Source organism: Meleagris gallopavo, chromosome 8, assembly GCF_905368555.1.
Source record: "Meleagris gallopavo chromosome 8, MGAL_WU_HG_1.1, whole genome shotgun sequence".
Taxonomy (NCBI): Eukaryota; Metazoa; Chordata; class Aves; order Galliformes; family Phasianidae; genus Meleagris; species Meleagris gallopavo.
This window is the reverse complement of record NC_139411.1, coordinates 19,339,046-19,366,796: the sequence shown is the minus strand read 5'-3', so window position 1 is coordinate 19,366,796 and position 27,751 is coordinate 19,339,046. Positions and strand designations below refer to the sequence as shown.

The 27,751-nt window shown below is 37.7% G+C and overlaps 1 protein-coding gene across 1 annotated transcript; it reads right to left on the bottom strand.

The window, feature by feature from the left end:
• Positions 1-522: 522 nt before the first annotated feature.
• Positions 523-27,751, bottom strand: TNKS2 (tankyrase 2). Its single transcript, XM_085229196.1, has 27 exons — positions 27,329-27,751; positions 22,524-22,748; positions 21,463-21,558; positions 21,100-21,136; positions 20,727-20,802; positions 20,194-20,288; positions 18,958-19,024; positions 17,463-17,649; positions 16,440-16,561; positions 15,876-15,967; positions 15,711-15,789; positions 14,383-14,554; positions 13,634-13,713; positions 13,046-13,191; positions 12,464-12,629; positions 11,956-12,175; positions 11,504-11,613; positions 10,662-10,850; positions 9,683-9,935; positions 8,938-9,020; positions 8,169-8,289; positions 7,318-7,415; positions 6,836-6,910; positions 5,647-5,752; positions 4,155-4,341; positions 3,103-3,259; positions 523-2,770 (listed from the first exon to the last, which is right to left on the bottom strand). The coding sequence occupies exons 1-27, from the start codon at positions 27,528-27,530 to the stop codon at positions 2,708-2,710; spliced, it is 3,504 nt and encodes a 1,167-aa protein (XP_085085322.1). The 5' UTR covers positions 27,531-27,751; the 3' UTR covers positions 523-2,707.

The window sequence follows — 27,751 nt, the reverse complement described above, 5'->3', positions numbered from 1 at the left end:
CCTTAAGGAATTTCATCACCTTCTGTCTTACTACAGATTTACTCTCCTGCCATCTAGCGATCGTCTCTGTCTACATCTTCTGTTCAAGACTGGTTTTGGAAACCGCCTACCACACAAACACTCCTACTGAAAGAGAACTATTTACTTAGTGCTATCAGTAAGTTGTTTATCACACTGCTACCAATACACTAACCTGAAAGGTCCAAATTTTCAGGCTACTCTTCATTTTACAGAAGCAACTCAAGGCCATTTTCTTCCAGCTTAGGACCAGATAATGCAGTTTTAAATGCACAATAAATGTAGACAAAAGCTTCAGATTACTAAAACATCTGCACTGTCAGCTAAAGCAGTTAGTTAGCTATATACCAAACTATACGTTTCCACAGTATTTACAGGTTTTTGTCCACCCTTCTCTAATGCAATTAATTTCCTGCTAATGTAGTTTGTTAAATTATCTTGCATGCTAACATTCAAAACGATGGGTTGACACGCTACATCTGTAATTACTCATGCTACCAGAAAACCAGTGAATTACGTTTATTTAGTGTTAAATGAATATGGAATGTTATACAGTACATGTAAAGACACTTTAGGATGAGTAAAGCAGAACTAATTGCACACGAGATTAAAGATTCACCTCAATAGTCAGTATTATCAAATCATTACAGCTTCCATCTTCAGAGTGCAAGGTATGTCATGCAAAAAAAAAAAAAAAAGAAAAGCTCAAAAAATCCCCAAACAGACAAAACCAGTGTTGTGGTACCACTTAAATCTATCATACCACAATATTTTACAAGACATTAGGTGATCATTCATAGAGAATGAAGCATCGTAGTAATAACAAAGAAGTTTTAAACATACTTAACAGGTTTTGCATGAACACCAATTCCAGCGTTACTACACCAAAGGAACAGGCAACATGCTGGGAAAAGTACCTAAAAATCAAAGCCTTTTTTATTCATAGCCAATATTACTTTCTGCAAGAGATAAGTTATGCAATCTTATTACTCAGATTCCCCACATAACTGGGTAAGGTTCAATACATTTTTACATAGAGCATAATCACATAACCACCACATCAGCAAAACGTTTTCATTATCTTGACCAGTTACTACATTTAAAACCATGGTATGATAACATGGCCAGCAACCAAATTGTCTTCCGGGACACTATGCTGTATGCAGAAATATAAAACAACTCAAATTACTCCTAACCACGTTAAAAGCAAATGAACTCTAATTTGTATTTACATATTTTTGAAATATGTAGGCAAAATCTGCAGATGGAAAAGAAGTAAAATACACATGAAAGCTATGAGAGGGCCGACCGAACCCATCAGCACATTCAATAACTCTGAATGTGACTTGGCACGGGGCGATACCTTTGGCATTCCTTTTCCACAGCAGTGGCCTTAGCAGAGTACCGTGGGCAGCCGTCACCACGGGAGAACCGCAGGTCCCACTTCTGCACTGCTCATCCAGCAGCCTGAGCACAAGGGCCCTGAGCTGAGCCTCCATCAGCTCCACTCACCCAGAAGCACTGCGGGCAAGCACGCTTCTAGACAAGTGCTTCAACTGCAGCTTGAACATAACATGGAAGAAACACAGGAGATGATATGATGGTTTTAACATTTCCACCTTGCAATACTCACATCCTGAGGGCACCAACAAGGAGATGCATTTAGCAAAATAATCATATGGAGAAGGCCAAGCTGTCCGCCCTCACATTAGGAATGAACCATTTAACTTCCTGGCGTAAGTGGAAGCAAGAGGAACTCAAGACAGACCTCCTTGAGGTTAATTTGCCAACTACATTCAAGGAAAATAATTTATTAAAACTAACTTGCAAGGTCTACTAGCCTTGAAGTGAGGATACAGCTCAATTATAGCTACAGTTAAATAAAAACTTCAGAAGACATTTTACAGAAATAAAAATAAGAGATTCTAGTAAAGAGGTGGAAAAAACACCCTAGCATTCAGTTGGAATATTTTCATAGCCTATCATTCTCAGGAATGTATATTTTATAAATAAAACTACAGAAGAAAAACTTGAATATTCAATCTAAAGTTGGCTATTTCTAAACTTCAGATAAAATTTGTTTTCTCTCCCTCAAACAAATTATAAACTCTGGAAAAAAAAAATTGGCTTTTCAAATCTATTGTGCATGAGCAAACAGATGAACAAACCAACACTTGGAAAAAAACATTTTGTACAAGGTCGCAGTTCTAAAACACTTATATTACAAAGCAATGTAAATAAATACCAAGCTAGTACAAAAGCTCTTATTTACAGTTTTACAAACGGAAACATTTTCAGTGTAAATGCAGTGTTTTAAAGAACACAATATTAGTAAAATGATTTCCTGTATAGAGCATTATAATTTCTGTTATATTTCAATGCAGTATTGTATAAAACCATTGTTTCAAGTTAGTTTTTGTTTATAATTTAGTACAGGCAAACCACAGTTTACGCCTGGAATGGTGTCTGTTAAAGTGCTGAAAAAGAGGACAATTCTGAAATTTTAGAAAAACATACTATACATTATTAAAGCTTTATCAAGTCAAAAAACGGCAGATTTTATTCACATTTGCTACCACACCACCTGTGAATGGAAGATTTTTTTTTCAACAACTCATTACAGTTAACAGGATGGCAGCCATTGGTATCTTCGCATCCAAGTCTGGTGGTTTCTCACATGTAATTTGTCTTAAGCTTCAGTGGTAGCTTCAGGTTTCATGATCTGGTAAGTAATCAAGTATTCTGGATAAGCCTGAAAGAGTGACATACACATTCTTTATTAAATTTACATTTTCTGGATACATTCAGAATGCTTGCTATAAAAGAAAAAAAATGTTTATTGTCAAAGAAAAAGACAAAATGCCAAATGGCAGAATGCTTCAAGTATTCAGACAACAAAGAAAATTCACGTTCAGCCACAGCTAGAGTTTAAGACAAAAGCTATTCCTACCACATGAAATGTAGGATGAAAACAACACAACAAAAATAAAAAAGACCCCACAAAAGGCAACATACTACACTGCCTTAAAAAAAAAAAAAAAAAAAAAAAGAGTCTGAAAATCCAAACCAAAAAAAGCCACTTGCCTGCTCTCCTCTGTAAATGACATATTCTGCCAATGCCAGTCCATTTACACTGGGTCGCCCAGTAACTGAGTGATGTCCAGGGGGAGAATGGGCCATTTTCATAGCACTGAACTGCAGGAAAGACTTGCCCAGCGTTACACGACAGAACAGCAACTGCCTGTGTTAAAAGGGAAAAAAGGATCATGACAAAAGAATGCTTGTACAGCACTAGAAAGACCGTCTTTGTAATTTTAAACTGTTGCTTGAGAACTGCAGCACTTTATGGACACTTTAGTCTCCGTAGTTTGCAAAATTCTGAAATTTTGTTTGGAAGGACAAAACTTATGGCATCTTTGGAAAAGTTCTTCCATTTGAGAAAAGGGTTGTTAATAGCAAAAAAATACTTACTGGAGACAGTATGCTTAACAAAGCACTCAAGATTTTTCACTGAGCTTTCCCTCCCCTCCCCTTTTCCATTTCAATTTTCTATGGGTCCCCACTCTCAAATTATTCATGCTAACATCATAGTTCACTGATGCTCTAATATTAGATTTCTATTTAACAGCCTGACTAGACTGACATTCTCTAGACCTCAAGAAGATTCTTATTTTTATTTGAGAGTACCAGAAAATGGTAACAGTATAAAGTGAATACAGGCACAGACTCAAGGTTTTAAGGGGATTTAAGAATGTTGGTAGTGTCAGAGATTGCATAAATCCATGCCTATATTTTATTGTCTGAAGCAGCAGTGACATGGTGGAGATGAACTCTTCCAAAGTGCCAAATTCTCCGCAATACAGCATCTGAGCATCGTTGTCTCTGTAGCAGACACTCAAGTGGACAGCACACTGATACTGCTACATTTTTCATACAAGCAGCTAGCAGACCCTCCTTGCTCTCTATGTAAGTCTGATTTTTAAGGGCAAAGCCTCTGCTAGGCTCAGTGTATAACAAGTGCTAAAAAGGCCTGGTTACCAAGGAAATCTTTTCTCACAGAATCTGCTAATTTGCACACTGTGTTGTAGACCAGAAAATCAAGATCAGATTCTTTTATGTAAAAGATCATAACTTACCTATGGCAAACATAACAGGATCTGTCTTTGTGAATTGGACATCCAGTGCCACCTCCAATCCCATACACATATTGATTGCTTTTGGAAGAATTTTCAGCAAAATAAATCCCAGCTCCAAACATGCCACCTATATAAGCATGTCTTTCATCAAAGCCTTTGTGAATGATTGCATTCACAAATGGAGAGCCTAAGAGAAGGGAAGTAAAATACTTAAAGTACAGCACATAGAAATCTGTAACAATTTTACTACCATCCCCCAACTTTTTTCTTTTTGGTTTCCTCACACACACACACAGCGAAATCTATCTCCAGAAATTTTGAGCTCCAACTTACATGACCAGTTTGCTAAAGATTTTATGAAGGGATAGGAGCTGAAAGGTGTCAGCTTATCATGTATTTGCAAGGGACAATATCTCAAATAACTCTTGCTACAAGAGAAAGCTCAGTGAATCTGCATCCCCTTCAGCATGGCTTCATATCATAGATTCTGGGCTGCGTTGCTACACAAATCCCATTTTCTTCTTAACAGTAAGTTGCATTTAAAAAAGAAGTTAAAAATAGACTCTGAACAAAACTGTGCAGCACTTGTCTAAAGCTGTTTGTCTGTCCACAGTTCTTTTTCACCATTTATTTACTTGCAACCAATGGTCATAACATTTAGACTTCAAGAATAACCTATTAAAAAATTAGACTCTGGATCTCGAGTTGCATTATACCCTTTAATTTTTGAAAAAAATGCATTATTTTAGTAAGCTTTCGTACCACAGTATGAATATGGGGGAATTTTTAGAGAAATGCTGTTTTAAGAAAACATGGCATTTCATTATGTAAGGAGTACAGTAAAAATAATCTCAAGTCTTTTCTTTAAAGAAAGATCATTCCATCAAGAGGCTGGTTCCTCTTATGCAGCTACAGACCACAGTCAAAAAACAGGATTTTGTACTCTGTCAGTTTGGGCAAGCAATAATTAGTTACTGCGACTTCCAAGAGTAACCTTGTGTTGGGAACTAAGTAGTTTTTTTCACTGTAAGAATGCACAGTGGATGTATTTAATTTCTTTATCAGGACGAACTGTATAACTGTATGCAAGACATCTTTCAACTACCCTTCTTTATTCATCATTACAGTAAAGGCTGTAGGAACTAAATTACCAATTAAACAAACCTCCACAGCTCATAGTAGAATAGTTTGATCCTTTATCACTTTCATCAAACAACCAATAAAACAGAATTGGTAACTTAATGAAGGACGAGGCATATTCTCTTAGCCTCCATTCATTACAACTAAAATGTTTTCACTTTGAACTTCATAGTCTCCTGTGGGAGAAACATGGTTGTGCAAGTTTCAGAAGAAGGATCCAGTGCATTATACGTAGTGTCTTAATAAAATGCTTGAAAAAAAAAAATAAAATCTAGTACATCTATCCAACAGAAACCCTCCACTAAATAGTACTGATGGTTAGATGAGTATCTAAGACATTCCAACATCTCACCATGAAACAGCATCCTTTCATTAGCATGGTTATGATTCTCCTCAGAAACCTCTTTCCTCCTGTGTGTGTATCTTTCCCACAGCTTTTTGTTGCAGACTTTCTGAATCTGAAACAGTGAAAATGTAAGTTTAATCCCCAAATTGAAAACCTGTGTTTACATGACAGATTTTTAACATATCACAATACTTTAAAATGCTTAAAGAATACTTAAACAATACTTCTTTCCTTAAAACTCAACAAAACAACAGAATTCTCTAATTTACCCTCACAAGTATTAATGCAATATAATACTGAGTAAATTGTAACTATATGTTTAATTAAGAATCAATTACTTTTAAACATCTTAAACCTTCTTAATTTGCATTTAGCAGGCCCAGTCACAACTATGCCATGGTATCCCTCCGAGAATAGACTGATAAAGCCATCTAAATAAAGAAGAGTTTTCATGGAAGACTTCTAGAATACTTATCAAAGAAAGTAAGGTACCTTAAGCAAAGGTAGGGTGAGCAATAACAAAGCCTTGTGTGTGTAGACAGTGCATCTATTCTATTAGAGAAGTGTAATATTAGGTTAGCATAAGATCTGTATTTAAGAAATTAGCAACTTATCATTTTAACTAAAACAACCATTTCTCCAGGAGAAAATTGCGAACTGAAATTCTACTGAATTATTTAAACAAAGATTTAAACAAAGGTTGTCTACTTCCTGTTGTTTTAAGCTGCTTTCGTTTTAAATCAAGCCATACTAGGTCCCTTCACTTTTATGCCTCAAAAGTTTTGTTTTCACTTCTTGTTTCCTGCTTTTCCCTCACACTTCCTTAATGGAAGTAAGTCGTTGTTTCCTATGAAACCTTCTATATTTTTCTTCAGATATTCTGCAATTTTCTGTGAGGTCTTTTTATATAAAACATTTTTTTTTTTTTTTAAATGTTTATTGACCTGTAAGTAGTTTTTCCCATATCACCCTACTCTTTTTGATCATGTCTGTTCACAATTGAAACGTTCTTTAAATTAGCATTATTTTTATTATTATTTTATTTATTATTATCCCTGGAGAATAATCTTTTCCCTGTGCATGTCTCAGAATGACGCATCTCTTACAGGATTCAACAAATAAATGCAGAGCATTTTATGGAAAAGTCAGGGATAATTTCAGCCAGATCACTTAGTCATGAAAACATGGCAGTTACCTTTAAAATGTTGTATCTATTGAAGACTCCCCCAGCATGTCCTCCATCTCTGTGCTCTCGGACAGTACTCTGCATCTGAAGATTTCAAATGAAAAAGATTGCCTTTATTCTGTTTGGACTATTGTTTCTTCATAACTGTCTTGTGTGATTACTATACTTCGAAAGGAAGTGACTTAAACACATGCATTAACAGGCAGGCAATTGGTAGCATAGAATTTGTGTTATATGCAAGAGCTCTTCATATTGTAGAGTGTTAAAAACATGACTAGCAATAACAACATTGCTAAGAAAAAAATACCAATCTCATGAGCAAGGACTGTTATAGTGGTATAATTAAGATGGAAACTTGAAGTCTCCTTATTGCAAGTTTCTTACTATACTTGTAGACATTAATCATACTTAAATTGTCTAGCAATGCTCTTCTGGCCACATCAGTAGTGGAACTAACAAAAAATACTGAGAAATTACAAAGAGAGGCATACCTCCTCTTCTACTGACTGAAATTCCTTATCTTCAGAGGAAAGATCTATGAGAAGAGTTCCGCTACTGGATGTGTTTAGAGTCAGGTATGGGTTAAGTCCTGTGAATAAAACAAAACACAGCAGTAGTTTCAGAAACTGCTTTAAGACTGCCAGTTTGGCATGATCACCATTAACAGTTTTAAGAGATCCATTTTCTGAGAACACATTTTACAGAATGAAGAGTTTTGCCAAAAATAAGGCAGCAAATATTTTCAATGATTTACATTGCCTTCCATCAGCAACATATTTTTTTGAGGATGTCCAAGTGCCATACCTCAACCTACTTTGCAGGTTTCAAACAAACTTTTTCAATATTTCCTTTCATAATCCCTCCCCATACATTACAATGAAAACATCGTAAGTGCTATCAAAGCATAGCAGCTGCGTTTGAAAACAGATTAAAATTATTTTTATTTATCTGAGGATACTTATCATCCATTCTGTCCACAGGAATGAACATTTCAGACACATCAACCCATGTGCCTGTGCTTAGCCTGGTATTTCCAAGACACAACAGGGCAACTACACATAAGCCGCTGCCTACTTGAGAGTTCATTTCAACATTAGGCGGTGGAAAAGCATGCAACCTGTCCTTTTGCAGAGTCTGCAACTGCTGATAATGGCATCATAACAGATAATCAGCCTGAAGTGCTTGCAACACAAACATACTTAAGTATATGAACACAAGAGCAAGATACAGAAAATTAACAAAAGCACTGACAGACAGTGTCACTGCCTGGGATAATCTGAGGTATTACTGAAACGAATTCTACAAAAACACTATTACATAATAACTTGTAACAAGTGTATACCTTGCTGTCCAGAAATCAGTCTTTCAACTCCTTTAATGATTTTGTGCCTATGGCCATAAGCATTAATTCCGATTTCCTTCAATTCTTTGTGACCCATTTCAACCAACACATCAAGTGTTATCTAGAATGGGAAATAGATAATTTTTTGTACAACAGCATAAACAGAACAACACAGCTGCCAATGACAGCAGAAACATACATCACAACTGCTGAGGCAAAAAGTGAGTAAGAAAATATACACGACTTAGGATACTATTTTTGTCCTTAGCTCTGATTCAACTGTTTTCTCCAAACTTTTGTCTGCAAATAAATATGCTATGAAACACACAACCAAGCAACTGGTATCATTAGCAAGGATCACATTTCTGACTGAGAAATAAACACAAATTAATAATGAGAATGTACTACTATTCACCATGCATACCACTGAAAGGAAACAGAGCTATACTCTCAAACTGTTACACTCTTGTTCATAGGTTTTACTTATATGCATATAAATATTCTCATGTATGTATGTATGTATACGTGTGTGTATATATATATTTATGTATGTATACGTGTATATATATATATATATATATATATAAAAAAACAACACATCTCCATTAACATATATTAAAAATTCAGCAAGTATAAACCTTTCCTTCATTCCATTTCAAGTTGGAAACACTGACTTATTTTAAATATACCTAACTACACTATTCTAACCAGTCAGCATTTATTTCCTTACTTTCTAACAGAGCATCTGGAAATAAGTGTACATACTCACCTGTTCTCTCTCAAATATGTCAATTAGATGTTCAAGGCCAAGGTTCCGCACAAACTGATTTATGCTGAAATCTACACTTGAGACTGGAAAAAAGAAAAACCTCAGAAGAAACATTCATGTATGTACTACATAACAAAATACAATCTTACTATCAGTGGCAATGATGGGAGGTAAAGAAATTCTTGGCCTTGTGAAAATAGGAAATAACTATCTGTCACTACCTAGTGACAACAATCAGTAAACCCTAAAACTCCAACATCTGTGCACATGTGGGCACACACAGAAGTGGTCTTTTTGCCTCCGTGAGATAAGCAACTACCTATCTAATAGAAATGGATGTTCAAACAGCAAATACTGTGAGAACTAACACATTATAGAAGTAACCTGTTCAGAACATCTGGTCTAACCTTTTAGAAACTGCATAAAATTAGTTGTAAAACACTGCTTGGAATGGAGTCAAATTTCATTTGATTTCTCTTTTAAGACACAGTTCACCCTTCTGAGTCTGTATAGAAGAAAGAAAGTATCTTTTGAAGATACTCTGTAAGGAGAAAATACTAACATCTTGTACTACAAGATTTTTAGACTTCTGGGCTTCACTAATAACAGTGTAATGAGTTGTAATGAATAGGGATATTGTGTATGTTCTATGTAACAGAAATCGCGTATATCTGTGGGAAACTTCACAGATGTATTCCATAATACAGTAGAAACTGTTACACATTCCTAATTGAGAAAGCCTCACCTTCTTTTTTCTCCAAAACAGTAGCTCCCTCTGCACTGTTTGCACCAACAACTGATGGAAGTTCAGAAAAACTACCAGACAAATTGTCAAGACTACTCGCAGCAGATAGACTGGATGGACTGGATGGAACAGATGACAGGGGATCAGCTGTAGAACCTGCTGTCTGAGATACACTTATAACCTGAGGTTTGTAGCAAGATGGTAAGGCAGAAGGAGGCATTGCTGCTGTCAATAGTGCGCTGACATCATCTGCCTAAACATCAGAAGACAATTTATTAAAAACAGAGGAACATTTTTACAGAGTCGTTTATCCTAAACGCATCATCATCATTCCAGACTTATTCCTAAGTATACTGAAAAACAAACAAATGCATATTGGAAAATATATACTTTACAATGCAATTAAACAAAGAGCCTTTTATGCTAATAGCACAGACGGTTCTGTAAGATGTTTATAAATACAAACGTTAATAACACAAAAAGTTTTTACTTCAATATTTCTAAAAGTTTATGAGACAGTTAAATAAAACTACGTAGGAAAAACTGCCAAAAGCTTCTGTCTTTTTTTTTTTTTTTTTCAGATTTTATGAAATAAAATTTACTCTGGGTAACTTGGGATTGTATTATAAAACTCGGAAGGAGAGATAAGCCATCAAAACCTTAACTGCCAGATAGTTTCCCAAATTCATGTTGCTGTAAAGTTTGCTTACATTTGATTGCTACAACTTTTTTATTAGTTAAAAATCTAAGTATTAAATTAAGAGCATTAATTTATAAGCATAAATTCTTTTGGTGCTTTTTTCCCCTGCCTCATTTTGAAGTAAGCCTCGAGCAAGAAAATATTTAAAGACTTAAAAATGCTCTATTAACATTCCCTGTCAGACACATACAAACAAGAAAACCCATAGTAAGATTCATTTAAAGTGAGTTGACACAAGCAGCAGGTAAGAAGAGATTCCCCAAGAACCCCAACACTTACAGTGACCAGGTCTAAAGGTGTTTGTCCTTCCTGGTTTTTCAGAGTAGGATCAGCCCCATGTGCCAGCAACAAGGCACAAAGCTGTGTCCTTCCTTTCTGGGCTGCTTCGTGCAAAGGTGTGAAAGCCCATTTGTCTGTAGCATTCACACACGCATTATACTTTATAAGCAAAGCTGCCACATCTACATGCTGAAAAAATAAAACCATCAGGGGTGTATTCCAGTGTACTACCAAATATTAACTCACAACTACTGCTGATAACTTCTCCGTAATTCTCATTCTGATTTTCCTTATAATGCATTTACTTTGCAATTACTATAAAAGTAAGTTTTAAGATGAGGTGTTTTCTTCCTGACCTATTACATACTGATAAAAGGCTAATATTCTCTCGTGGGGGAGGAAAAAAAAAAAAAAAAACAAACAAACCCAAAAAAGGGACTATAACAGAATTCAAATCCAGGAGAATTAAAGACTTATCCAAGCACAAAGATCCTGAGCCACAAACAACCAGTATCTCAACACCAGACTTGGTAGAATCAAATTGGCACAGGTATAGAAATAAATTTTATGGAACACCTTTTGAGCGGCTGACTTTGTATGTGTTCACGTTCAAAGAACTGAACTCTGTCAATTCACACCACTGTTTTACAAATTCAAAGAATTGCTTACAAACGACAATAAGCTTACTATGACTGAATAACTTATTTGCTTTTTTATAAATAAGATTATGTTATAACTCAATAGCAAAAGCTTTTTGGAGAGTATTGGCTCACAATGCTGTCACTGAAATGCACTGCTTATTTTTTCAGTAAGAAAATATCTTCAAAGTCCAATATATTTACCCCATAAGATGCTGCATTATGCAGAGGAATCAAACCTCCTTTATCCTGAGCATTCACATCTGCTCCATGCTGTAGCAGGTACTCTGCAACTTCCAAGTTGTTGTAACCAGCTGGAAGGGTGCAAAAGGACAGAATGAATTCAACATACCTTTAAAGACTACCTCAACAAGCTGCAGAGAATGATAATTCACTTAAATTACTTGGAAGTTAACATGTCCCTTCCAGTGAAGACAGTGCATTATCTGTTAGAGAAGACAGCTTCCCACTTCAGGCTAACTGATTTTAAAACCTCTGTCAACACGTGCCCAATAAAAGACCCTCTTGGGCTAAACAGAACAGGAAAACTGAAGTTAAACAGTCTAGAAGAGTGGAAGAACAGAAGATTAATATGCATAGAATACTAAATTAAGGACTTTAGCTTACTAACCTAATCAGTTAAATAGAACACTGACCTGCTAAATGTAGTGGTGTTGAATGCCGTCCTTGCGTGTCCCGACAGTTGACGTTGTCAGGTGAACAGAGCTTTTTAACCCGGGCCAAACAACCTTTCTTAGCAGCATCTAATAGAGCTGCATCTCCTCTAAGTAAGTCTTGAATATCAGTATCGCCATCTTTAACAAGGTCTAAAGGAGTATTTCCATCTCTGTTCTTCTTTGTGGGGTCAGCTCCATGCTGTGCACACAAAAAGCAGGTGTTGAGTATGCACATACACAGAATAAATATTGCGCATCTCAGGAATCTTTCACCTTACTAAGCAAATATTTTCACACATTCTTGACTCCTTTGGAGAGAGCCTTCCACTTACTATGAAAAAAATCAATACACTTGCCAATAGTTGTCCTCTTACGGAAAATGTTTACCTCATTCATTTAGCAACCACAAACCAATTTCTACAAGAAGCACAATTTCAGGCTGAATAAAAAAGAAAAGAAAGTAACGTCTCTCAAGCATATATAATACCTGCAATAGGAGTTTGCAAATCTCATATTTTCCTTTTGCTGCAGCTTCATGTAAGGGAGTAAACTTCCACAAGTCAGCAACATTGACAACTGCACCATGTTTAACAAGCAGCTCTGCAACCTCATAGTGACCATATGAGCAAGCATTATGTAAAGGAACAAGTCCTCTGGAAAACAAATAATAAAAAGGTTATCTTAAAAAAAAAAAAAAATAGAATCTCTTTTCACACACAGATATGAACCTAAAGCACAACGTACCTTAAGCAATTAAATTATAACAAAAACTCTTAAGAAAATTACATTTTCCATAGTAGCTTATACACATATATTGCATATATCTGCTACCAAAGTAGTATAAATGACAGTAGCAGTGAATAAAAGTAAAAACAGAATAACAGTACTCATCTCAAGTACTGCAAAATGTTTTTCTGGATATTCTAACAGTTTCACTGTAACAGAAGCGCCCATGAAAATAAAAGACTGACTGAAGAAAGATGGGATGAATATCAGCTATCAAAAGACAAAAGTTCACAAACGCAAGAAGTAACAACAGCCATGAAAATATACAAGTTTGATTATTTACCCCTTATCTTTTGCATGCACATCAGCTCCATGCTGAAGAAGATATTCAACAACAGACACCCTGTTGTATCCAGCTGCAAAATGAAGTGGTGTAGACTGACGCCCTTCAATGTCTCTGCAGTTCACACTTTGAACTGTACACAGTTTCTGTGAGACCCAACAGACAAAACATGAATTCCTATATATAGTGTAGAAACATGTTAACTTGAGTCATAAAATGGTGTTATACGTACCCAGTTCTGAAAGAACTTCTTTCATTTTAAAAACTTTTTTTTTTTTAATGGAAATTCTACTTTTCCTAGTTTGTATCCTGAAAAAATAACTAACTTCTCTTCCCAATCTCACATCTGTGACATACATACATTTTTAATGTAAGAATTGAATGAAAATTCAGGAGGTGGTAAACATCAAATTTTGTTATCTGTAGTTTTTGCACAAAAAGGTTTTAGCATGAATTGTAACTTAACATAAAGTAGTAAGCAAAGCTACTCATTTGCCTTTTTTTTTTTTTTTTTTTTTTTTTTTTTTTTTTAGAATTGACAGTTTGGCATGCAATTCCCACTTATTTTTGGGACAGGTTTAAACTTACTTTAACAGTATCCACATCACCAGCCTTTGCAGCCTCCAACAACTGTCGATCTGCATCTGAATTACCTAGAGGGATACCTTCTGCAAAATAAATGAGATTGCATGGCAGATAATTAACTGCATTTCCTATCCTAAATTATTGCAAGTATATAATTTCTGTATTTCAAGAATTTAAAGGAAGTCAAGGACTTAATAGAAAAAGCTATTCAATTACAGATAGGTTTCGTATTTTTTTAATTATGTACAGCTGTAGCTATTAACTCTACAAGTGTTTAAAAAGTTGCCTACAGGAACATGCTTCCTACCAATTTCAGAATACTGTGAAACCAATTGAACATTCAGTATCAGAATAAGACTAATCTGAAGAAACTTAGTTACACATATAGTATCTAAGCCTTAGTCATTAAAATCTACATAGCCTGTTGCCTCTGCTAACAAATCCACAACCATATTTTTTTCTTTTTAAATCCATTTTCTACTATACTATGTACAGTAGCTATTCTGTTAAACATTCTGAGCAGCTCCAACAATCTGCATACCAATACTAGAGATTTAATCATATCTATAAGCAGGACCTTTCCATGTGCATGTGGTTATGGCATAAGAAATGAATAACTCAAGCCAGCTTTTACCTTTCGTAAAAAGTACCTTTTTTTGTTTGTTCACTATTATTCCTTGACAGAACTCGAAATAGCAAATAACTTGTTATCACATCACTTCCTAAACACATCTTGAATAAATCAGTGGTACCTTGTAGTAGTTGTTGCACACTTTCATTCCCCATTTGTAAGGCTGTAAAGCCCTGCAGAGATACAATGGAAGGATCACATCCAGAACTCAACAACAACCTACAAGTCTGGAGGTGACCACAATGCGCTGCTCTATGAAGAGAGGTCTGGCCAAGGTTATCCAATGCATTAACCTAAAAATAAAACAGAATCTTTGGAACACATTCTTAAATAGAATAATAACAGCAAAACACTGTTAAAGCTATTTTCATGGCTGACTGGGAGTATTTCACAGAATCACAGAATTGTAGGGGTTGCAAGGGACCTCTAGAGATCATCGAGAGAGACCAACCCCCCTGTCAAAGCAGGTTCCCTACACCAGGTTTCACAAGTATTCCTCCTACTTTGAAAATATGCTGAATGTTATTCTAATCAAAGGTCACAGCATTTCAAAAGATAAGACAAACAACAGCTGTTCATAAAGTTATAACTGCATTTACAGAGGAAGAATAGACTCCTTTTAGAATCACGGGAATAATCACGTGTGTGTAAACACGTGTGAACAAATAGTTACAGCAGTTTTACCGTATACAGATATGGGCTGTAATTTTCATTGTGCAGCAACCATCTTCTGTGCCAGTGTGTAAAGTCAGTTTTATCTATATTGGCTTAGAGTAGTCTTTCCGATTTAGGACTTTATAACAGTGTTTCAATCAAGGCAAGCAACATTCAAAATTGTGCACCCAAAGCTTATCTGTACTTCCTACTGTTCCACTGGTTTTGATTATCACTTTGTAAACTTTACAGCAGGCTGCATCCAAAAGCTGTATCCAAGTTTCCATAAAGAAGAACTTAAAATACCAGTCTGGAGCAACCCAAGCCCAAAATTACAGAGCATCTCCTTTCTACATTCTCTTTTTGTGGAAATTTGGGTCAAAACACTGCACTGATGTAACGTTTTGCTTTCACTGTAATTTTTACTGCACACAAAGTCTACCTGTTTTGCAGTTCTGACTAACCTCTTGTTCAAGCATCTCCCATCTTTTTTTTTTTTTTTAAAGCAGAGTATAATTTCTCCTTCTTGATAACACAGCAGGTAATGAGATATTTTGTAAATTTTTAATAACATTGAAAAGAACTATGTCTGCACATTTTATAAAATAGGACCAAAGACAATGTCTCAAAGTGCGTAACTGTACTGCTGGATTGACAGTCTGTGTCTTAAGGGTATAAATCTATAACTTCCAAAACAAATTCAGCCAAGTGTCTACTCTGCTCTCCATTCTCCTGACAAGAAAAGACAAACAGAAATTAAACAACAAAAAGAAAAGTAAAAATATTAATTCATACCTTAGCTTCATGTTTCACAACTACTTCAACAACATCATTATGAGCTTTTTCTGATGCCACATGCAGAGGAGTCAAGAAGCTTTAAAGAAAAAAAATGCAATTCAGAAGGTGTTTGGCAAAATCTTATAAACAAAAATTCAGGACGATTCACTTGTAACCACTCACTCTTTTGTCTTTTCATTAATGTTAGCTCCTTTCCTCAGCAGCAATTCACACACTTGTTTTCTCTTAGGATATGGAGACGCAGCAGCACAGTGCTGAAAAAATAAACCAACAAACATTAAAAACCATTAATAACCAGTTACCAACACAAGGTTTTATTACTTACTAAGATCTGGTTGTGTGCAAAGTCAGCATAAAAAGAAATATACAAAGAAGCCTACTAATTTAAGGAGTTCTGGATGAACTCTTTAGACTTATTCTAGTACTTTCCTAAACTTTCTCTCAAAAGATTTTAAGCTTTACAAAGCTAACACATCTAACTTGCTAATACTTAAAATTAGAGCATTCTATGAAAAGAATTTATACAACCTAAGTAAAAGAGGCAATTTGTATTAGTCTTAACATTACTCTTAAACAACTTTTTTTTTTTTTTTTTTAAATAGTAGACACTGGTCTGAATTACACAACTACACTGTTTAACAATGCAACTGAGCCCTCAACTATTGCCTACTACATTTAGGTCAGTCACAATACATGCAAGACAATTAAGAAATTCTGAAATGTTACCAGTGCTGTCTCATGTGTTTGAGGATGCTTGAAGTTAACTGTCTCCAAAGAAAGATGTTTCTTTATACGAGCAACATCTGATTCTCTTGCAGCTTGTAGCAGTGAGTGACCTTTGAATTCATCTTTAAAGAGAAATACATACATTCCAGAACATTACATTCCTTAACACTAGAAGGATCAAGAAGATTGATTCTTTGAATTAGACGAAAACAACTATTTTATTTCCTGATAGAACATTTAAAGGGCTTCTCCCCTTGCAACAGTCATTGGTGCAAAAAAATTCCAGCTCGGACGTAAGCTTTTATAACAATTGATAGAATTTACTAGCTAAATTAAAACACAAGAATCCCACAAGCCGACTGAACAAGATCTACTTCACCCACCATATTCTAGGTTCCACTCTTTGCATGTGTACTAAGTCCAAGAGTATCTCTGCTTCTGACTTCCCTTTGGCAAACCATTTCTAGTTGCCACCATGAAGTCTACTGTAGTATTTATTAATCATTTTCAACATACCCCAGAGTTACTGTTTGACCACACAGGGACAGAATTTGAAAGCATTCTTCTCAATCTGTTAACTATGCTGAACAAAATCAGCACCTTTCATCATTTTTTTTTTTAATCTTTTAGTGATTGTGGCGTACTCAAAACAAACACAGTCAATGTTCAAAATAGTTTTTCTTTTCTTCTAACAAAGTACAATGGAATAAAAATGAATATTTCAGCAGTCTTGATGCAATGACAGGAGTAAATGGGAAAACAAAAGCGTACTGGTAAGGTCACAAGGGAAAATGTATTCAGGGAAGAAAGGCCACAAAAAACATCCTGACCACAAATAAAATTGACCTACCTTCAGAAACATTCTAGCAACTTTAAATCTTAAGTAGTGAAATAAAATGTCAAACACTGCACAATTAAGGATGAAGTGTAAGCATTTTCCAAATTCAACTTCCACTGGGTCACTGTCCAGGGAACCCAGGCATACAGTCCAATCTAAAACTGCAGAACTGATGTTATACTCACATGCTAATCGTTCTTTTAATTGGGGCGTTGGAGCCAAATCAATGGTGCTTTTGTTGTGACAGTTCAACAGTGTTGGGTCAGCACCATAACTTAACAGAAGAGAACATACTTCCACCCTGTTCTTAGAAGCTGCTTCATGCAGAGGAGTGAACTGCCACAGATCCATTGCATTCACACATGCTCCATGCTTGAAAAGGAAAGTAGTAAAAAAGATACAATATCAAACCCAGATTTCTAGAAGACTTATCAATGCAGTAGACTGTTAAAATAAAATCAAAGCTAGTATGGAAATGATATCCAAGACATTCTCCAGATTTTCACATTCAATATAACAGAATATTTCAACATATAGCAGTTTTTAATCCTCTGGTGTCTCGAAGTTACATTTACAGAAACTAAAGGCAAGCTAGTCTCATCATGTATTCTTCTCTGAAAAATCAAACAGCTCATCTACAGGTCAAATCAGATTAAGAGTCTAAATCACCTATATCAAATCACTTCTGGACAAGCTCCTATTACTTGTTGCTCTAGAAAAACTCCACAGTGAACAGCTACAGTAGCTCAAAACAATACACATTCTGTAAATGCCCCAAAATAATGACAGCCAAGATGTCCAGAAAGAAATAAGCAAAATCAATCTTGATTTAAAACATTAAGTACAGAGTTCTGCAAGGAACACAAGGAGTGGCTAGGTATGTTTTTTGTCTAGTACCAGAAGTAAAGAAGTTGAAACAAACAAAAAACTTGTCTGTTTATACTTACCATAAAATATGCTTCTTTCAATCATTTTTAACTTATTTTCTTCTAAACCTGAGATTGGTGGGGACTGAGATCACAAGGTAGAAAACCAGCTACTCCCTGAGCACCCAAGCAGCCCAAGTCATCTGACAGCACCCTCTCAGCTGTTTTAATGTTCATGATTTACTGTGACAAATGAGAATGGGTATAGTTCCTAAGTCCCTCTGTGGCACAGACTCTCCCAGGGCACATCTTGAAGCCCTTGGTTTAATGTGTATCATACTTTATCTTCAAGATTAACACAATTCAGACAAGCCAATTCAGTTTACATTTAAAAAGTTCACATACTTTTTCTCTGGTGTGCGGGCTATGATTCTGGGCCAGAATTTACACTGTAAAGTTCAATCCTTCGGGAAACTTACACTTTTCTATTCTTGAATACATAATATTGCTCTTTCATTTGGCTATTTTTTATGTGTGAGGGAGGAAGGCTTGAGAGCAGTACTTACTTGATGATATAAAACCATTTAGCTTCTAAGACAAGAGTTAAAAACAGAAAGCACATTTATAAGAGGAAAGCTTCCCTGCAAGCAGAAAATTCTGTAACTTCAATTTGATAACTAACATACAGCAAGCAGAATCTATCAGCTTTCAAGTTTTTAAAAAGGTGAAAAATTTGCAACTTTAATCAGTCTATTAGTCTAAACTGTTCTTATTTAGTATTATCCAATCTAATTTATTTTTTTCAAAGACTAACCTTTACTAGAAGCTCTGTTACTTCATAATGACCATAGGAACAGGCATTGTGAAGTGGCACCAAATCTCTGTACAGGAGAGAAGAGAGAAATTATCTTAGTACTCCTATTTAAATTCTAAAATCTAAACATTGCTAATAATACTAAGCTGCATCTTAAAACAAACAAAAAAACTCAAAACAAAAACAAAACAAAAAAACCAAGAACAATGGTATCTGAGTTGTTTAAATGAGAATGAGGGGAAATGAGAAGCTGGAGAAGAGCCCATATAAACTGTTCTGCCTTATTCAGAACAAACATGTAAATTAACAAGAAGATGAGAAATGAATTGCACTGTCTCAATGCAATTGAAGGGCTCCTCTAACACTTGGAACCTTAGTGAGAAAGAAGTAAAGACAATAGCTGTCTAGAGTGACAGTTGTTACTTCCTTTTTCACAAGAACACTGCTATAAAATTATCTTCTCCCTTGGATACCAGAGGAGTTTTACTGGTACTGCCTAAGTAACTGTACATTATTCCACAGTAACAGCAGAGCTAGTTCTAAAGCCTGTTTCACATTCTACCAAGCCAGTGAGAAATTATCCAAAGTGTGCTCTTCTACTGTGGGCTAGTAAGGGAGAAATGACAAAAGTGAATTTCAACACTGAATGGACAAAGTTGCCTGATCAGACAGCTATCTACATAGCAGTGAAGGGATCACAGGATAAAAGGATGGATAAGAGTTCGTTTTCCATAATCTTTAACATACGTAGGCATACTTATAATGAAAAACATATTTTAAAAATACTTTATACAACCATAAACAAACTCAGCACATCTGTATTTTACTACATGTTCTCAGATAACAACCAAATGCTTAAAAACGTAGTCCACAGATAATTCTGAAGAACAGATCTTCAATTTTTCATCACTTTCCAAAAAAGTCTAGAAACTTAAAAGTAGGAATAAAATTAAGACTAGGCCATTATGATATTTATTGACTCCCCAGTGATTTACTGAAGTATTTTCTTAACAAAAATAAGATGGCTAGTGATACCTGAAAGGTTACATATCTTACAGTCAGTTCTGTTTAAATTATTCTGCTTCACAATATTTAAGACTGTCCACACAGTATTTTTGTCACGACAGATTCATAGTTTCAGCTCAGAAAATCTTCATGGTTAAAATAGTGTTACTATACCTCACCTCAAATTTGAACATTTTTCATTTCTTCTGAACAAAGGAAAAATGAACCTACCCCTTATCCTTAGCGTGCACATCAGCCCCATGTTGGAGTAACAGCTGTACTATTTTCACACGGTTATACCCAGCTGCTAAATGTAGAGGAGTAGACTGAAATGATAGAACATAGCAGTAATCAGTAATACAAAACCAGCATTTGGTTTATTCTTTTTTTTTTTTCTTTCCCCAAAACTTGTTAACAGTAGTAATTATTGAAGTCCTTAAAACACCTGTAATACCAAAATAGCCCAGAGAGTTTGAATCAGACACACAATAACTGCGTTCATTTCTCATTGTCTACTTTTACAGACATAATTAACACAAATCCTGAATCTGCTTTATTTCTAGTACATTCTGGGATGAAGGACCTCTTGACAGATTTTTGAGTTCTGCAATTAATTTCTGTGTTTTAGACTCTCTAAGAGCTTTGCCAGGACAAACAATGTTGTTTGCAAAAGGTGGAACTAAGACGGTCAGTAAAAGCAATGACTGCTAAATGATAAATAGCTAATGATAGAGAGTTGAAATTGCATTTTTAAAGAAAAATACCTTTCTGCCATCACTTGCATGACAGTTAACATTCAGTGGTGTAAGGAGAGACATCATCTTTTCTTCATTCCCACTCCTGTAAAACAAGATATGAAATAGACGGAATTATTTTATTAAAATTGTTAGCAGTTTATGGTTTCATACTTCTCCTTGCTATAACATTCTGCAAATCTGTTCTAAAATTATATGTTTATTATTTGTTTCAGTAGGCAAAGCAAAAAAAAAAAGTGTTTATGTAGTTATTTTTGTAGCTTTATTTATAGAAACAGCCAAAGCTTACTACCTAGATGGAATGTCAACTCATGGATGTATATATTCATTACACAGAAAACCTCTATAGAGTTGTTCCAGATGTGCCCATACAAACACATACCTGGCACTTTCTAAGAGCTCATCTTTCTTGTATTCACCTGGAAGATAAAAGAGAATTTCTGAAGTTATTAAATAAATGTCCATATATGTAAGTTCATGAGTTGAGGCTTACAATTTATCATCCTCTTTCAAAGCTGCAGGGAGCTAACTACTAAAAATTTGACACTATTTCCTAACTGTTATAATGAAGAATTTATCCAAAATGCATCCTATTAACAACACAATAAGGCCATACAGGGAATTCCTACCTAGATTTTTAAAATAGAAGTGAGTTAAAGTTACTGGAGGGAAAAAGAACACACAAATATTGTATTACAATCACTGGAGTGTTATTAGTTAACACAATCTAAAGATTATCACGTACCAGTCAGCACTGCTTTTGCAGATGGGTCTGCTAAATCCAAAGCTGTTCTTCCATCTGTGTTCCGGATGGTCGGTTCAGCACCATGCTGCAGTAATACTTCAAAATGCAAGAGTATTTCATGAGAAAACAGTTTGACAAGACAAGACTTATAAGACAATGCAAGCAGCAAGCAACAACAAAAAGCCATTATTGTTTCCAACTTCCCCTTTCAACCTTTTGATGTCAGAATTCCCTAATGGCACCTGTGAACTAGTGAAACACACGAGGAAAAAAGTCTGAACAGAAGTGGAACAATCAGAAACCAGCAGGAGGCAATTTCAGTGAAAACCTGAGACTGACATATGCCCTAAAACCAGCAGCTTCTTCTCGACATGTCCAGAGCACACTGCTTCAAAACCACAGGTGACTATTCCCTAAATAGCACACAGTGGTAGCAAGCCATTCATCTTCGTAGACTTTGCACTGATACTGGGGTCAAATAGGCCATGTTATATATACTGCTTTCCAGATGTGCTCCTGAATAAAGTAAACTGGAGGAAGCCACACAGTCAAAACACTAATTTCTCAACCTCTCCTTCTATTTCTTCCTCTCTCTTAACAATTGTGTAGTCAATATACACAACTGTATTCATGTACTCAACTTGTTAAAATTTTCTTTATATCCTCAGCTCATTTAACATGACTGCTATGAAAAGAGACAGAACTCATTATTAAAAAGTTTTGTTATTTTTAGCGCACTCTGAGTAACAGCAGAAAGCAAAGTAGCTGGGCTGAAGCAGAAGAGTATCTACATCTATCAGATCACTCTGAGGCGCTTTTCCCTCAATGTCAATCATTATTACTTGGGCAATTAACAAAGGCAGATCTAAAAATTATAGTCACTTTGTTTCTCAGAAAACTGGCAGGAATTTAAGTTTATCAGAGACTTTTAACCCTTACAGACATGGCTTCATAAAGTAAAAATAGTCTTTAAAAGGTTATCTTTTACATTTTACAATACAATACACTGTATTTTTTGCAGTGAAAGAAAATAAGTCACAGTAGAAGTGCAAGAAAATTACCAATGCAGACATCTGTCTTGCCCTTAATGGCTGCTTCATGAAGGGGAGTGTAATTCCAATTGTCCCGAGCATTAGGATCTGCACCGTGCCGCAGGAGGAGATTGACAACTTCGGCGTGACCAAAAGAGCAAGCATTGTGAAGTGGGATAAGGCCTCCATCATCTCGTGCGTGGACATTGGCACCACTCTGCAGTAAGTATTCGACTACATCCTTCCGACCAAAACCTGGAAGAGAAACAGCTTTGTCTCACGAGCTGGGGATGAAAGAAAGGTGCAGGGGAAGACAAATCCCTGTCCCTCACACCCATGCTGAAACAATGTACTTAAATGACAGCAACCATTCTAAATAAAGACCTCCGCTGGTGTTTCTTACTAAAGGAAGGTTATTTTCAAAAACACCCAAAATTATTTTATTAAAATCAGTAGAAAAGTAATATTCAAGTTTACTAGAACAATGAATATATTGGTAGGGCTCCCACGACTCAACTGCTTCTCGAAAGTATAACAAAAGGACAGACTACTGACAACAAATCCTTTTTTTCAGTCAACTTCATGTGGCCATTAAAGCTAATACTACTCTGTATGATATTCTGTCACCCCACAGTCCATCTGTAGAAGGACCAATAGATGAGCCCAGGGAGCAGAAGTGGTGAGCGACTATAAACTGTGCATGCACGAGTTATATAAAGTAAAAATAAACAAGTCATATAGCATAGTTTGAAAATTATTTCACACTGCTTGTTTGAAAAAACATGCAGCGTTACTCACGGGTTAAAACAAGCAGTATGGCTACCTGCTCTCTGAGTAGCTCATCAGCATAATGAGCACACTGTTTTCATCTTTGAAATTCTCTCTTAAGAAAATCCTTAGGAATGTAAAACATTTATCTGAGAGCATTTATGATAAGCATGCACAACCATAATTTAAAGATATCCAGAAAGTCTACATTACGTGACTACAGAAACTTGGTCTGAAGCACAGAAATGCTATTATACCTTCAGGGGCAATTTTACACTCATGTCATTCAAGTCAGTGGACAAAAACAACCTATGCCCATCTGTGGCTAGCAATGTATCATAAGTAAAGTAATGGATTATTTAAAGCCAATTCTATAGCTACTACTATTTAATTTCAGCTGTGTCTTGCACATTTATGTAATGGCACATACACCAGTATCTCAAACTACTGCCAACTGTGTCCATACTTTCTCTAGGACCTTCGTTAAGAGGACACAATGAATCAGGACTGCTGCTCCTGTGCCTACACAGAGATGCTCTAAGGGACACAGCCTACAAAATTCCCTCAAAGCTTCACAAAGACCCATCTGAGTCGCAGAGTTATTAGGAAAGGTACGAGGCATATGCTGGTATACGTGTACCAAGTACCTGCTGGGTAACAGCTCCTTATGCACAGGACTTGGCCTTCCTTCCTTTAAACACCAGAGTTGCAAACCATTTTCCAGGGGAAATCAAGAATTGCGTGGGATGAAGCCTCCTCATGGGAGCTTTTCCCTCAGCACAAATCACTGTGTGACTGCAAACAGCAGTGCACTCGGAGCCAGTGGGTTTAATCTTTGTTACAACCCAACCTGCCTGACCTCAGCAGGCAGCCAGGAGTCAAGGCAATCAGAAGCTAAAATGGTGTTTATTCCTGACCACTGCACAGAGTTCCAGTGACAGAACCACAGAAGCACGAGTTGCGCCAGCATTTTATTTACAACAGAACTTTTCAGTTTTAGTTTCATCACAGCTGAAGTTTCTCATACCGCATTCCTCACTAAACCTGACTTCAGTGACTCCTTCTCCCAGACAGACAGTAAACAGAAGCCTGGAGCCCCACAAGGAAAGCAGAGAGACCTGAGGCTCTTCATCCTGGACAGGAGAAGACTCAGAGGAGATCTTATCAACACTTACAATTATCTAAAGGGCAGGAGTTGAGTGGATGGGGGCTGGGCTCTTCCCAGCAGTGCCCAGTGACAAGGGGCAACAGGCACAAACTGGAACACACGAAGTTCCGCATGAACATGAGAAAAACTTCCTTACTGTGAGGGTGACAGAGCACTGCAACAGGCTGCCCAGAGGGAAGGTGGACACTCCTTCCCTGCACAGACTCAATAGTCGCTTGGACAAACACATTTATTCAAACTTTAGTTTGCTAGCACATTTGCAACAGCAATCTCTATAGAACTGCATGTCAAAAATCAGCTTCTGTAGAAGATGTACTTGAAGAGCTACACTGTCTACATATTAAATCATATACAGCATATTTCTCATTCTTCCACTGAATTCTTCTTGCATCTTCAAAACTCCCAGAAATCATGTTTCTAGGGTGAAGGCATAACCACAATTTGCCTAATTCTTACAGGATCTATTCAGATGAGACTTTTCACAAGTGCCTCAGTCCTACAAACATATCAAAACTGCTGCTATTTGACAACAGACTGTTTGGTACCTTCTTTTGGTACCATAAAATGTTTTCCAGAAACTACTTTACTAGTTGGGTTAGAAAAGCCTCTGATCAAACTTTCTGCCCCAGTTACACATCTGCTGGATAAACATCACTCACTCTTGCACAGAAGACATACCTGTCCATCAAAGCTTTGCTGTGTGCACACAGCTTTGAACACCAAGAACCAACATGAGCATCAATCCATAATGAGCTGTGGCACGCCTCACTATATAGTTGTAGAGAATTCACTCTGTAGCCCTCCAGTCAGTATGTAGGTTCAATCAAACACAATTCATACCCATAGCTTCCCTCAGGGCAAAGCCAGCCCAGCTGGGAAATAGCCCCCTCCTGGGGGGATAGCAACAGCCCCAAACCACCCGCAGTTACGGTGGAGTGGAGACGGAGGATCATCTGCATCAGACCAGTTACTGGAACTTGACTTCAGCATGAAATGTGGTACAGGGGCTCCCCACAGCCTTGTGGGAGCATCCCTACCAGAAGGCACCACATACAGAAGCAGAAGCATTTCCTATGGGTATATAGGCACAGAGGAGGCGGCCAGGCTCTCATTTCTTACTGCAAAGCAGCAGAGCTCCTTAGGACAGAGGAAAAAAAAGAGCATGTGTTTTTTTCCCATTACAGTGATAGTTAAAGGAAAAAAAAAAAAAAAAAAAGGGAACTAAATTCAAGACCCAGAATATCCCTGAAAGAGAAAAAAAGGCAACAAAAACCATCTTCATGTTTCAGCCACCTCTTCCACAAAACAAAGCCTTGCAAGTGAATGAAACTAGTCAGAGAAGTTTTGTAACATTTTTTCTAACAACACGCACCTAGGCTAAACAAAGCAAGAATACAACAGACTTTTGCTTTTGCTTCCTGGAATGTAATTCCTACGGGCAACAGAGACAAAAGAAGCTGGTATTACTCAAACTGTGAATAACATGGAAAAAGCAAAACAAATAAAAAGTTTCTTAACTCCAAAATCAAGGAGTTGCTTATGACCAACTTCCAAGTTGAGCCTACTGTAGGTAGAGCCCTTTTTGCTGTCAGCCCATCCGAAGCAGCGGAAGCACATTACATCAAGACATTACACATACATTTTACATCCTGCCTTAGCCAGAAACTTTTTGCACATGCTACAGCCCTATGAGAAAGGCAGTTAAATTCTCCCTATCAAGCTTTGAAGGGGACAGAAGCATGGACAAAAGCACTTACACATACTTTTGCCTCATTTTAGAGGCCTATTTGATGGAAAAAAGCTTTCAGTAAGTTAGAAGTCCTGGTTTTTAAAGCCAAGACAGATCTGCCCTGTTCAGGGAGGCGAACTAGGTCACTGCTTATGGGGAACACCTCTGGCACAAAACAAAAACAAGCAATAAAAAAAACAACAACCAAAACCAACAAGCAACCAACCCCAAAATCCAACCCCTAACAACCCACTTCTACAAAATGCTGTTAAACAGTCTCATTTATTTAGAAGTTCACAGTTTGAGTGAACAGGCAGGTCTAGGGTTTATGAAAAAATAGCTGGAAAACTCTCTTCCTCTGACAGGATGCTTTATGCTGTCCCTGGGCTCCCCTGCTGATTGAACTTCCCAAATCTGCGAATCACAGCTGTCCCAAAAAAGCAGTTCTCAGGAACTCAAATCCATTACATTTACTGAATGTAAGAAAATGACACCTTAATTAGAAACTTTTTCCAAAATAATTCACCGGGAAAACAAACTTGTTTGTTAGTAATGCAAAAAGCTGCTGCCTCTCACACCCGCCTGCCCCACGGTCCTGCCGCTAAGGCTGCAATTCAGCCAGAGAAACACCACGAAAACAACAGCCACAATCGTGCCTTTGTCTGAAAAGGTAGTATTCAGTTTTCCGGCCAGCCAGAAGAGACAGCAGTTGTTCTGTGATGTCAGCTATTTGCCTAAGTGCCAAATTAACAAAGTCTATTTGTTAACGACACGAATGGAAAAAAACTTCGGAACCGTGCTGTCCATCCGGCACCCTCCGTGTGCGAAAGGCTGCGGAGCAGGCCTGCCGAGAGGCCGGGAGCACTACGACACACTCGGCGCTGCCCGAGCCCACACGCCGCAGCACAGGCGGCACTTGGTGCCAGGGTGCCACGGCCGGCCGGGCCGTTCCATTCCGTTTACCCGTAGAACGCGGGAGGCCGCCGGCCCGTCCGAGCCCAGCAGCCGGACACGGAGGCGGGGCGGCGCCCCCACGGCAGGGCGGCGGCAGAGACCCGGGCCGAAGGCCACCCCGCCGCCCGGCCCGAACAGGCTCCGCGCCTCGGGAGGCGGCGATGCGCGGCCCGGCCACCCTCGGCCTTCCCCCGGCGCCGCGGCCACAGGCCATACCTGCGGCGAAGTGCAGCGGGCTGGACTTCCTGCCCGCCGTGTCGCGGCCGTTCACGTTCTCGGGCCGCACCAGCCGCTTGACCCGCTCCACGTCCCCGTTCCTGCAGGCCTCGAACAGCTCCCGGGCCGGCTCCACCGCCGCGCCGCAGCCCGGCGCCTCGGCTAACGCGGCCGCGCCGCCCGCGCACCGCCGCGCCGCCATGCCGGGCCGGGCCCCCCGGAGGCGGCCGAGCGGCCTTCGCTGCCTCGCTCACAGGCCGCGGCCCCGCGAGGCGGCGGCCTCGGACGCGCGCCGCTGGGCAGGGCGCTGGGCCCGGCACATCGCGGCGGAGGGATCCAAGCGGCACGGCCGCGGAACCGCAGCCGGCGGCAGCCTCGCTGTGGCCGGGAAGGGGCGGGAGGGAGGCGGCGCGCATGCGCCGT